At 38.1% G+C, this 13,418-nt stretch overlaps 1 protein-coding gene and 1 pseudogene across 2 annotated transcripts in view; both read right to left on the reverse strand.

Annotated features, from left to right (window-relative positions):
- Parp4 (poly(ADP-ribose) polymerase family member 4) overlaps positions 1–13,418 on the reverse strand; it is a 93,731-nt gene that overhangs the window by 2,434 nt on the left and 77,879 nt on the right. For both annotated transcript variants that reach the window (XM_076872145.2, XM_076872144.2), the window contains exon 33: positions 484–616. In XM_076872145.2, coding sequence (XP_076728260.2) covers positions 484–616 — 133 coding nt within the window. The remainder of the gene's footprint in view (positions 1–483; positions 617–13,418) is intronic.
- Positions 2,989–4,303, reverse strand: LOC143411627 (elongation factor 1-delta-like; annotated as a pseudogene).

Here is a 13,418-nt window from a genome sequence, read left to right on the forward strand (position 1 = left end):
GTAAAAACCATCAGTGTTTATGGTTTGGATCTTAAATATCCCCCAAAACTCATGTGAAGGAATGATCCCCTATTCAGCAATGTTCAAAGGTACAGCCCTTGCAGGTGACTAGATCATGAGAGCTCTGACTTTATGAATGGATTGACCCATTTATGGATTCGTTACTTAATGGGACATTAGGAAGTCATAGAAACAAGGAGGTGGGGCCTAGTTGGAGAAAGTACCTAACCAGGGATATGCCCTTAAAGGGAATATGTTGTACCTGGCTACTTCGTCTGTGTGCTGGCCACCATGAGGTGAGTATCTTTGTTCTACTATGTGTTCCCTACCATGGTGCTCTGCTTCACCACAGGCCCAGAAACAAAAGAGTCAAGTGATCATAGACTGAAACCTCTGAACTCATAAGCCAAAGTACATCTTTCCTCCTTTAAGTTGAATTTTTCAGTTATATGTCACAGTGACAGAAAGCTGACTAACACACACCTGGAAATGGAAGGATCATCCAGCTTCATCAGAGATTTGAAAACTATTCCCTCTTGTTCCAACCTGGTGCGAAGAAACTGTAGTACCAGCAATGTGGCAATCAGGTCCCGGAGACATTCTCTTCCTTTTATACCTGAAAGCAAAACACATTTTAAATTCCTGTTGGATACTCTATAACTTAAATTGTGCCTATTTAATTTAAAAAGTTCCATTAAAGGTTTATACTACTATTCAACCATATGTTAGCAGATTATAAAACTCTTTAGGGCTGGGGATGTGGCTCAAGTGGTAGCGCGCTCGCCTGGCATGCATGCGGCCCGGGTTCGATCCTCAGCACCACATACAAAGAAAGATGTTGTGTCCGCCGAAAACTAAAAAATAAATATTAAAATTCTCTCTCTCTCTCTTTAAAAAAAAATAATAAAAATAAAACTCTTTAATGCTCTTCAAGGTCCTTAATTAGCCTAATATTTAAATAAAAAATGAGGACAATTAGAATCTGTCCTATCATATTGTCCTAATGGTTATTAACCAATTATACCCATGTATCAAATTATTTATAAGGATCAGTAACTACAGCTAATTAGTATAATATATTCAAATCACGATATTTTACTATATAATGAATCATCAAAATTTAAAATAAATGTTTACATATGTTAAACTCAAAAATTAACATTCATTCATTAAAATTTTTTTTGTAGTTACAGATGGAAAGCATGCCTTTATTTTATTAGTTTATTTTTATGTGGTGCTAAGGATCGAACCCAGTGCCTCACACACTAGGCAAGCGGTCCTCCACTGAGCCAAAACTCCAGCTTTGGTTCATTTTTATTTTTTATTTACGTATTTATTTATTCTGCAGTACTAAGGATTGAGCCCATAGCCTTATACATACTAGGCAAGCCATATCCTCATCCCTTTCATATGTGTTTTTTAAAAATGCAAGTGTTCACTGGGGGCAGTGGTGCACACCTGTAATCCCAATGATTCAGGAGGCTGAGGCAGGAGGATCACAAGTTTGAGGCTGGCCTCAGCAATTTAGTGAGGCCTTCAGTAACTTAGTGAGACTCTGTCTCAAAATGAAAAATAAAAAGGCCTGGGGATGAAGCTCAGTGGTAAAATACCCCTTGAGTTCAATCCCAGTAGAAAAGAAAAAAAAGTAGTGTGTGTTAGCTAGGTGCAATACTGCATGCCTACATCCTCAGCAACTTAGAAGGCTGAGGTAGGAGGATTACAAATTCAAGGTTAGCCTGGGAAACTTAGCAAGACTTGTTTCAAAAATAAATACATATGGGGCTGGGGATGTGGCTCAAGCGGCAGCGTGCTCGCCTGGCATGCGTGCGGCCCGGGTTTGATCCTCAGCACCACATACAAACAAAGATGTTGTGTCTGCCGAAAACTAAAAAAAAAATAAATAAATGAATAAATATTAAAAAATTTAAAAAAATACATAACAAAGAGCTGGGGATGTAGATGGTAGAGTGCCCTTGGATTTTCAATCCCTAGTAGGAAAGAAAGAAAGGAAAAGTAGAAAAGGGAGGGAAGAAAGGAGGGAAAGAACAAAAAAACTATGGTCAAAAGCTGTCTCTGGGGCCTGGATTTGTGGCCCAGTGATAGCACACTCATCTGGCACGTGTGGGGCACTGGGTTTGATCGATCCTCAGCACCACATAAAAATAAATAAAAAAATAAAGGTATTGTGCCCATCTACAACTAAAAAAAAATATTAAAAAAAAAAAGCTGTCTCTGTTGAGTATGGTGGCACACGCCTATAATCTTAGCAGCTGGAGAGGCTGAGACAGGAGGATCTCAAAGTCAGCCTCAGCAACTTAGAGAGAGGCCCTGGGCAAGCTCAGTGAGACCCTGTCTCTAAATAAAATATAAAAAAGGCTGGGGATGTTGCTCAGTGGTTAAGCACCCCTGGGTGTCTCTCTGTCATATTTTATTTTTATTTTGTCATTTATTTTTCTTTTGGTACCAGGGATTGAACTCAGGGGGTGCTTAACCACTGAGCAACATCCCTGCCCTTTTTATTTTTATTTTTAGACATGGTCTCCCTAAGTTGCATAGGGCCTCACTGAATTGCTGAGGCTGGCTTTAAACTTGGGATTCTTCTGCCTCAGCCTCCCAGGCTGCTTTGATTACAGGTGTGTGCCACTGTGACTGGCATAATTTTGTCTTTTAACACAAGTCATGTCTTTGCAATGACTTTATATAAAAAATGACTTTGGGCCAGGCATGGTGGCCCATACCTGTAACCCCAGCAGCTCAGGAGGCTGAGACAGGAGGATATAGAGTTCAAAGCCAGTTTCAGCAAAAGTGAAGCATAAGCAACTCAGTGAGACCCTGTCTCTAAATAAAATACAAAATAGGGCTGGGGATGTGGCTCAGTGGTTGAATGCCCCTGAGTTCAATCCCTGGTACACATCCCCAGATGACTTTGGTGTTGGAGGGCATAGCTCAGAAGGGTAGCATGCTTCCCTAGTATGTGAGGCCCCAGTTTAATCCCTAGCACTGCAAAAGCAAACAAAAGAATTTTGAAATATCCTTTTTCTGGGTGGGTGTCTGGGGGCTGCTGAGGATTGAACCCTGGGGTGCTTTACCTTTGAGTCACATTTCTAATTCTTTTTAATTTTTTGAGACATAGTCTTGCTAAATTGCTGGGATTATAGGTGTTTGCCACCACACCTGGCAAAATATTCCTATTTTTTCAATCATATATTTCACAAAACTAATTTTATGTAATCTTTCCATATCTATCATCATCAAAGCTACAGCAAGTGATCTAATAGTTTCCCAGGTAAATCATTTTTATTTCCATCTAAGATGTTTGTATCATTGCAACATAGCCACTTGATGTTTTTCTTTTTTCCTTTCTTTTTCTTTTTTTTTTTTTGACACTCTGCATGTGTTCCTTAAACTTGGTGATCTGCTCTTCCAGCAGGTCAGTGTCCACCTTGTCATCCTTTACCAGCTTACGGATGCCATAGCCCACAGGCACCAGTTGAGAGGTACCCCAGACTAGTTCATGCTGGATGGAGTATATACAGGCCTCCAGTTGGGCCATGTCTGTCTTGTCATCCATGGGTTTGACATTCAGGAAGATGGAGGACTTGGCCACCAGCAAGAGCTTCTTGGCCATCTTCCCTGTATACTGCCACAGCCTTTCTTCCCACAGCAAGCTGCTTCCTTGTCCTCTTTTTTGTTGCCGCTGCCAAACTGATCAATGTCATTGTCCTCATCATCCTCTGCAAGTGTGGCAACCTTCTTGGCTAGGGGCTCCACTTGGCGTATGGGAGACATAAGCTAGGTCTGTGGGGTTGTGGCTCTGTGGGTAGGCGAGCTCTTCTCCAGGGTGCTCAGCCGGGCCTTCAGCCTGGAAATGGCCTGCTTCAGATCCTGCACCATGATTTGTAGGTTCTGGTTCTTTACTTCCAGGCTGGCGATCCAGACAGCCAGCTTTTGTGGTATCCACCAGGCCCATCAGAAGCCCAGGGGCTCCTGAACACTGGTGGGAGGAGCCAGCCACAGGCCTCTTCATCTGCTCATAGAACTTACTTTCTTTTTTTTTTTTTTAATATTTATTTTATTTCTTAGTTTTAGGTGGAAACAATATCTTTATTTTACATGTATGTGGTTCTGAGGATAGAACCGAGTACCTCATGGATGCTAGTCCAGCACTCTACCACTGAGCCACAACCCCAGTCCCATTTTTTAAAAAATATTTATTTTATTTCTTAATAGAACTTTCTTTCTGCATCATCATGTTTGAACTTGTCAAACCAGCCATCTCATACACTAGAAAGTTTGTAGCCATTTTTATGCCAGCCACCTATATAACCAAGAAGAGGGACCAGCGGCTTTCTTTCTTTTTTGATTATGAAATATTTCAAGCATGTAGAAGATAAGAAAATATGACAGATACTCCTATCCACTTCCCAGAGCTTGTCACTTTTAACATTTTCCCCCATCTGCTTCAAAATTTTCTTTCTTTTCCCTCTTTCTTTCCCTTCCCTCCCTCCCTCTCCCTTCTCTCCCTCCTTTCCTTCCTTCCTTTTCTGGAGATTGAACCCAAGGGCACCCTATCACTGAGCTCCTGGGGATTGAAACCAGGAGCACACTACCTCTGAGTTACGTCTCTAGCACTTTTTGAGACAGGGTCTCACTGTGTTGTCCTCGATAACCTCAAACTTGTGATCATGTGATTGTCCTGCCTTAACCTTCCAAGTATCTGGGAATAAAGGTATGAGCCACCATACCCACCTATAAGACTATTTAAAAAAAAATTAAGTTATCCTTTTTAGAGATATTTAAAAATAGTAACTTTGTTTTTTACCCTTAACTCAACACTAGTAATAACAGCAAACATTTAATATTTTATTTTTTGTTTCTATTTTTATTTGTTATAATATACTCACACACTCACACAATAGAACAGTATAATTTGATCAGTTTCATTCCTAGTCCTTCCCCTTTCCCTCCCCTTCCTCCCCCTGTTCCCCCTCCTCTCTTCTAAGTCTCCCTTCTATTTTTAAAAAATTTTTTTCCAATCAGGTACACATGGCAGTAGAATGCACATTGTTTAATGAATATTTTAAAAGGGTCAGATACTTTCTTATTTAACATCACATAACCCAACAACTCTGAAAGATCAATTTTAAGAATCACCATCTAAATTTCTGTTCTTTAAAAGAAACAAAATATGGGGCTGGGGCTGGGGCTCAGCAGTAGTGCACTTGCCTGGCGTGAGTGAGGCACTGGATTCGATTCTCAGCACCGCATGTAAATAAATAAAATAAAGGTCTATCAACAACTAAAAATAATATTTAAAAAAAGAAACAAGATATTATAAAGTTAAAGCCCCACCCTTTTTCAATTTGCACTGTTGGAGATCGAACAGGGCCTTGCGCATGCTAGGCAAGTGCTCTACCACTGACCTATATCCACAGGCCCCTACTCCTTTTTGTACTCCAATTCATCCCAAACCCACATCTTTTCAAAGGAAACTACTTTATAATTTTGCAAGTTACATTTCCCTGATATATGTTGTTTTTGAAAGTCATCTTCAAAAGGTCCATTAAAGAATATTCAATTGTTCCAGAACAACCCAGTCTAGTGTGTGAGGACCAGCCTGAAGATGCCTTGCAATCAGGCAGACAGATCTAGGATTATGCAATTTATAGAAGGATTTACTGATGGAAGTATGGTCCTGGACAGTATAGTTGAATCCCTGCAATTTAGGTCAGAAAGGGGAATATTTATGGGTTAGGACAAAAGTGACTTCAATCTAGCTGGAATGTACTTGGTTTATCTTAAGCTGATATAAAAGAGCAGGGCATATCTCTGGATTCAGGGTCATGTTGTAAAATTCTACATGCCACTCTAATGGTTTTATCTATTTATAGTTTGCTGGGAAACTATACAGGAAAAACTGGCTAGTTTTATTCTGGGACAATCATGGTAGTTATGATTTAAGTCATATCAAAATGAATTCATATACACATTAATTGAAAATTCTTTGAGATTTTCAATTAATTCTCCCAGGGATACTTAATAAACTTGTATTAGATTAATTTCTGCAGAGTTCAGTGAATCATACCTGTAATCCTAATGTCTAGAGAGGCCAAGGCAGGAGGATCTGAAGTTTAAGACTAGCCTCAGTAATTTAACAAGGCCCTAAGCAACTTAGTGAAAGACCTGTCTCAAAATTAAAAATAAAAAGGACTAGGGATGTTAACTCAGTGGTTAAGTGCCCTGGGTTCTATCCCTGCTAACCACCACCACCACAACAACAACAAATTTAATTTCTTTTGTAGGATTTCTGTCAGATAAATTCTAAACCCACGCTAATTAAGGCCAGTTTAGGTTGAGTACCTTCCTAGATTGGTATTTTGTTATTCAAACCAAAGTAATTGAGAGCACACTTACAATATCAAATGTTGTAAAGACTCAAATATATTTCCTTTTCTGGGTGATGTTTTTTTTTGGGAAAAAATGGTTTTAAAAAAATATATATTTTTGGTTAAACTAAAAGGTCCTGTGCATAATACGCACATTTTGCATAAATACATTAATTTAAAGTCAATGAGATAGCCAAGACTCCTCGGAAAATTAGAGGGCTTTTATTAATGGCATAATTTTCTTAATACAGGAGAAGAAAATTTAATTAAAAAATATGTTGTCCCACAAAAGAAAATCAAAGGAGTCAAAAGCAGTTCAATTTAATGGGGTTTTTAATTTTTAAAAATATTATATAAAAAGGGCTGGGGATGTGGCTCAAGCGGTAGCGCACTCGCCTGGCATGCGTGCGGCCTGGGTTCGATCCTCAGCACCACATACAAAACAAAGATATGTCCGCCGATAACTAAAATAAATATTAAAAATTCTCTCTCTTTAAAAAAATTATATAAAAAAATCTTAATTTTAAGTGATATTAATGATAAACAATATATTATCCTATTCAAGAATATGAATTGAAATAATAAAATGATAAAATACTTAAATACTGCATAATCATCAATTAAAGAACAAAATCATGCTATGTGAAATGGTGCACACCTGTAATCCCAGTAATAGAGGAGGCTGAGGCAGGAGGGTTGCATATTTGAAAGCCAGCCATAGCAAATAAACAAAATTAAACAAAAAGAGCTAGAGATGTATCTTAGGGGTAAATTACCTCTGGATTAAATTCCCAGTACCTAAATAAAGGATAAAAGAAAAACTGCTTGGGGCTGGGGATGTGGCTCAAGTGGTAGCGCGATCGCCTGGCATGCGTGCGGCCCGGGTTCGATTCTCAGCACCACGTACAAACAAAGATGTTGTGTCCGCCAATAACTAAAAAATAAATATCAAAAAATTCTCTCTCTCTCTCTCTCTCTCTCTCTCTCTCTCTCTCTCTCTCTCTCTGTCTCTCCTCTCTCACTCTCTCTTTAAAAAAAAAAAAAAAAAAACTGCTTACCGGGCTGGGAATGTAAATCAGTGGTAAAGCACTTGCCTAGCATGTGTGAGGCCCTGGTTTTGATGGAGAGGGAAGTGGTGAGGCAGGGGATGCAGAAAGTTGGTTGCAAAACAGATGAAAACAAATCAGAGTGGGCAAATGATCTGAGTACACAGTTCTCAAAAGAAATCTAATCTCTTGGTGTCTGTGACTCCGTTCTCCCTAGGTTTCCTCTTAGTTCTCTGGCTGTTTCTTCTCAGTTTCTCTGCTATTCTGTCTGACCACTAAATTTTGGTGTACCCAAGGATGGTCCTAAACTATCTTCTGTGCTTTAGCTACCCTCTTTCTTTGGATAATCTCATTTACAACCAGGGCTGGTTTGCTTGCTTAATTGCTTGTTTGTTTGTTTGTTCGTTCGTTCATTCATTCATTCATTCCAGTACTGGGGATTGAATCTAGGGGCACTATTCCACTGAGCCATATCTCCAACCTTTTTTATTTTTTGAAACAAGGTCTCACTAAGTTGATGAGGCTGACCTCAAACTTGAGATCTTCCTGTCTCAGCCTCCTGAGTAGCTGGGATTATAATTATGCATCACTGTGCCCACCAGAAGCAGATCTTTAAATAACATTGACATTCCCCAAAGTCTTTTTCAGTTCTAACTCTCCCCTGAGCTCTTGCCTCATATAACAACTTATACATTTGTCTTGAATGTCTAAAAGGCAGCTCTAATTTTAAAAGTCAAAAACAACTCTGTTGCTGGGTGTGGCGGCTCATGCCTGTCATTATCAGTGGCTGGGGAGGCTGAGGCAGGAGGACTGTGAGTTCAAAGCAAGTCTGAGCAACAGTGAGGTGCTAAGCAATTCAGTGAGACACTGTCTCTAAATAAAATACAAAATAGGGCTGGGGATGTGGCTTAGTGGTTGAGTGCCCATGAGTTCAATCCTGGTTCCCCCACCACCACCCAAAATTAAACAATTCTGTTGGTGTTTTCTTTTTCTTTATCTTCTTTTTTTCAATGCTCGGGATTGAACCCAGCATCTTGTTCCATACTAGACAAAAACTCTACTACTAAGTTAGTTGCATTCCCCAGCCCCTCCTTTTTTTCTTTGATACTGAGAATTGAATGCAGGGGTACTTATCACTGAGCTACATCCTCAACACTTTTTTTTTTTAAATATTTCTTTTAGTTGTAGATGGACACAGTACCTTTATTTTATTTATTTATTTTTATGTGGTGCTGAGGATCGAACCCACTGCTTCACATGTGAAGAGCTCACATGCAAGGTGAGCGCTCTACCAGTGAGCCACAACCCCAGCTTATCCCCAACCCTTTTTACTTTTTATTTTGAGACAGGGTCTTGGTAAATTGCTGAGGACCTAGATTGCAAAATTGCTGAGGTTGGCCTTGAATTTGTAATCCTCCTGCTTTAGCCTCCTGAGTCACTGGGATTACTGAATGTACTACTGTGCCCAGTTCATTTTATCATTATATATATATATTTAGTTGTAGATGGACACAATATATTTATTTTTATTTATTTTTTTATGTGGTGCTGAGGATCGAACCCAGGGCCCCATGCATGCAAGGCAAGCAAGCTCTACCACTGAGCTACAACCTCAGCCCTCATTTTTAAGTGTTCAGTGTTATTATTCACATTCATACTGTGAATATCATCACTTGTGCTACCATCACCACCATTCATCTCCAGAACTCTTTTCAGCTTATAGAACTGGATCTTTGTGGTACTAAATAATAATTTCTTATTTCCTATTCTTTCCTATCCTTGGCAACCACCAATCTATTGTCTCTATGAATTTGACTACTTTTAAGTACTTCATGTAAGTAGAATCATATACTATTTGTTTTTATATTACTGTCTTATTATACCCTGTGACCTCATGTAACCCTGATCATTTCCCAAATGTCCCATCTCCCAATACCACCACTTTGGGGGTAAGGGCTTCAAAATATGAATTTTGGAGGGACATAAACATTCAGTCCATAATATCTAGGATTGCTGAGTTAAAGGGCATGCTTATATTTAATTTTATAAATACAATGTAATTTACTTTTCTACCAATAATCATCACTTGGTATTGTCAATCTTTTAAGTTTTCAGCATTCTAATTGATTTGTAATAGAATCACACTGTGGTTTTTGTTTGTAGACTTCTGATTACTAGTGTAGATTAACATGTTTTTATGTACTTATTGGTTACAGTTAATTCTTTTTTTTGTTGTTGTTGGTACTGGGGATTGAACTCAGGGGCATTCAACCACTGAGCCATATCCCCAGCCCTATTTTGTATTTTATTTAGAGACAGGGCTCACTGAGTTGCTTAGCACCTTGCTTTTGCTGAGACTGGCTTTGAACTCTTGACCCTCCTGTCTCAGCCTCCCGAGCCCCTGGAATTACAGGTGTGTGCCATTGCACCTGGCTTGTGGTTATAGGTAATTCATTTTGTGAATTGTCTATTCATGTTTTTTGCTCATATTTTGTCTTTTTGTGAGATTGTGTAATATCCTGATTATCAGAGCTTGGCCAGACATATGCTCTCTGAATATCTTCTCCCAGTCAGAGGTTTATCCATTAATTTTCTAAATGATGCCTTTTGAAACAGATTTTAATTTTGATGAAATTTGATTGATCTATTTTTCCCTTATACTTTCAGGCCTTTCATGTGCTGTCTAAAAAGATCTTGCCCACCTCAAACTAATATAAATATTTTCTTGGGAGCTGGGCACAGTGCTGCACACGTATAATCCCAGCTATTTAGAAGGCTGAGACAGAATGATTGCAAACTTAAGTTATACTCCTAGCCCCTTCCTACATTAATATATATATATATATATATATATATATATATATATATATATATTTATTTATTTTAGTTGTATATGGACATAATAACTTTATTTATTTATCTTTATGCAGGGCTAAGATGGAACCAGTATGCTGTGCTAGGCAAGTGTGCTATACATGTGCTAGGCAAGTGCTATACCACTGAGCCCATTCCTGCCTTCCTTTATTTTTAAAAGAACATTTTTTTGCTGGATATAGAATTCTGAGTTTGCAGGTTATTTTCCTTTTAGTACCTTAGAGATACTGCATTAAGGAGTGGTGGCAGACATCCAGATACTGGGAAGGCTGAGGCAGCAGAATCACTTGAGCCCAAGTGTTAGGGACCAGCCTGATTAAAATGAAACCCCATCTCAAAAAAAAAAAAAAAGAACAATTTTATTATTTTTCAGCTTCCATTAATGCTGATGTGAATTATATAATATAATTAAAGATGATCTCTTTTCTCTTTAATTTATAGATTTTAATTGACTTAATTTTTGCTTCTAAAAATCAGGTAACACCAAAATACATGTATGAAGATGTGAAAAAAAATGGATAATATGGTTAAAAAAAAATAAAATGTTAAAAAAAAATCAGGTAACACTTCATAATATTCAGTGAGTGTTCCACAGATGTTCTCTTGAATATAATGATTCCTTTTTCTTTCGCAGATTTTAAGATTTTATCTTAAAAAAAAAAAAAGATTTATCTTTGGTTTTCAGTAGTTTGACTATGGTCTATCTAAATGTGATCATTTTGTATTTATCCTGCTTGGAATTCTGGTGAGTTTTTAGAATGTGTAAGTTGATGTTTTTCATCAATTTTAGGAAAATTTTTGTCATTATTCAAATACTTTTTTCTATCCTTCCACCATATGATATGGACAACCAATTACACAAATATTAAACCTTGGGATATCTTCTCCCCAGTCTTAGATGTTCTGTTCTTTTTTAATTATAATTTTTATTATTTTTAATGGTGCTAGGTATCAAACCTAGGGCCTCACACATGGTATTCAAGTGTTCTATCACTGAGTTAGATCATTAACTCTTAATTTTTATCCTTCCTATCCTTCAGTTTGAATAATTTTTATTGAGCACATCTTTATAATTTGAGTTTGATGTTGATAAACCAACCCAATGACCTTTTTATTACAGATACTGTATTTTCTAGTTTCAGAATTTTCATTTTGTGTCTATTTATAGTTTCAGCTATTTGCTGAGATTGTTACATTTATTCACACATTTTATTATCCTTCTTGTTTTTTGGTAAATCCTTCATTATATTTATATATGAGTTTTAAATTCTATGTCTGTTAATTCAACATTTGTGTTATGTGTGGATCAGCATTTAAAGACCATTTTTAAAAACCCTTGATGATAAGTCATATTCTCCTGCTTCTTCCTATGTTATTAAACTTTAATCCTATCCTGAACATTAAAGATGATACTTGATAGAGACTCTGAATTATATCTTACTCTAGCGTTCAGTTTTGTTCCAGTGAATCTTGTGAAGACTTAGTTTCCAGCTTTGTTTCGGTGGGCCTATTTTGCTTTTGCTTTCCACTTTGTTCTGTGATACAGTTTTGATCATGAGAGGTAGTCTTCCTTTTCCCTCCCTCCCTTCCTTCTTTCCCTTCTTCCTTCCTTTTTCTTTTTTCTCTTTCCCTTCCCCTTCCTTTTTTTTTCTCTCTTTCTTTCTCTCTCTCTCTTTGTACCAGGGAACATCCCCAACCTTTTTTTGTATTTTATTAGAGATGAGGTCTCGCTGAGTTGCTTAGGGCCTCACTCAATTGCTAAGGCTGGCTTTGAACTTATGATCCTCCTGTTTTAGCCTCCCAAACTGGGATTACAGCCTGCGCCACCACACCTGTCGAGATACGGTCTTTATGACCTTTTTAGTGTTTCAAATGGAAAGTTTGAGACATTTATCACATCTAACTTGAACTCCAAACTTGGTCTCCCCAGCACTGGGCAACAGCTGAAATCTCTGCTCAGCTCTGTAGCCAACCAGTTGTTTCTTTTTTCCTGGATTCTTTGAATTCATACCTTGTATATATGGGTAGATTAGGGGAGAGCCCAGGATCTGATGGGAACTTGTATGCAGATTTCAGAGCTCCCCACTCTGTGGCCGCTCCTTTCTCCCTTGATTCCAGCCATTCTGTCAGTCTCAAACTCTGACCCACAAAAACTTTCTGTTTTAATTCTAACCTGTCCTGAGCCTCATGAGATGAAAAGTGCCTCTTTCTAGATGAAAAGCTAGATAGATGTGGAGTTCATCCAGTGTGTTCTCCTTCTTTGAAGGATTGTGTCCCCTTTAGTTTCTGCCTGTTTTTTGTTGTTCTCCAGGCCTTTGAGGAGGGGGTTTTCAATATTTTAGATTTAATAACTGTTATTGGCAAGAGAGTTGGTCTGATAAAAATTTTATTAGTGCAAGTCAAACAGGCTATACATCTGCCAGACCATCTGGCCTGGAATATGAAACCTTAACATTTTAGAGGTGATGGCAGGTAGTTAGACACTGCTGTTCTATGTATATGAATACTGGCTAGTAATTTAATAATGCTTATTTTATTTTAAAGAAAATTTATAGCCAGGTGCACACTGGTAGTTCTTGCTGCTCACCTGTAGTTCCAGCTGCTAAGGAGACTGAAGTGAGAGGATTTCTTGAGTCCGGGAGTTCAATGCCAGCCTGGACAACATCTCAGAACATAAAACAGCCCAGTACAGTGGCACACACCTGCAGTCCCTGCAATTTGGGAGGCTGAGGCAAGAGGACCACAAGTTTGAGGCCAATCTCAACAACTTAGAGAGGCCCTAAGCAACTTAATGAGATCATGTCTCAAGATAAAAAATAAAAAGGGCTGAGGAGGTAGTTCAGTGGTTAAGTGCCCTTGGGTTTAATCCCCAGTACAAATGAAATATAAAATAAAGTAAAAGAAAAATAAAATTAATAAAATGAAATAAAATACCCCTCTTGCCCCAAGGCTAGTATTTGATCTTCAAACCACCTGCTGGTTTAGAATGTCCAGAACCTCTTCATCCATCACCTTCATTATTATAATAAGAAACAGATTCAGAGGTTGAACAACCAGATATGGCAGATGGCAGAGACTGGCTAGATCCTCTTTAAAGCTATTTTGCAGCTTG

The sequence above is a fragment of the Callospermophilus lateralis genome, chromosome 12 (genome assembly GCF_048772815.1).
Source record: "Callospermophilus lateralis isolate mCalLat2 chromosome 12, mCalLat2.hap1, whole genome shotgun sequence".
In the NCBI taxonomy this organism is placed as follows: Eukaryota; Metazoa; Chordata; class Mammalia; order Rodentia; family Sciuridae; genus Callospermophilus; species Callospermophilus lateralis.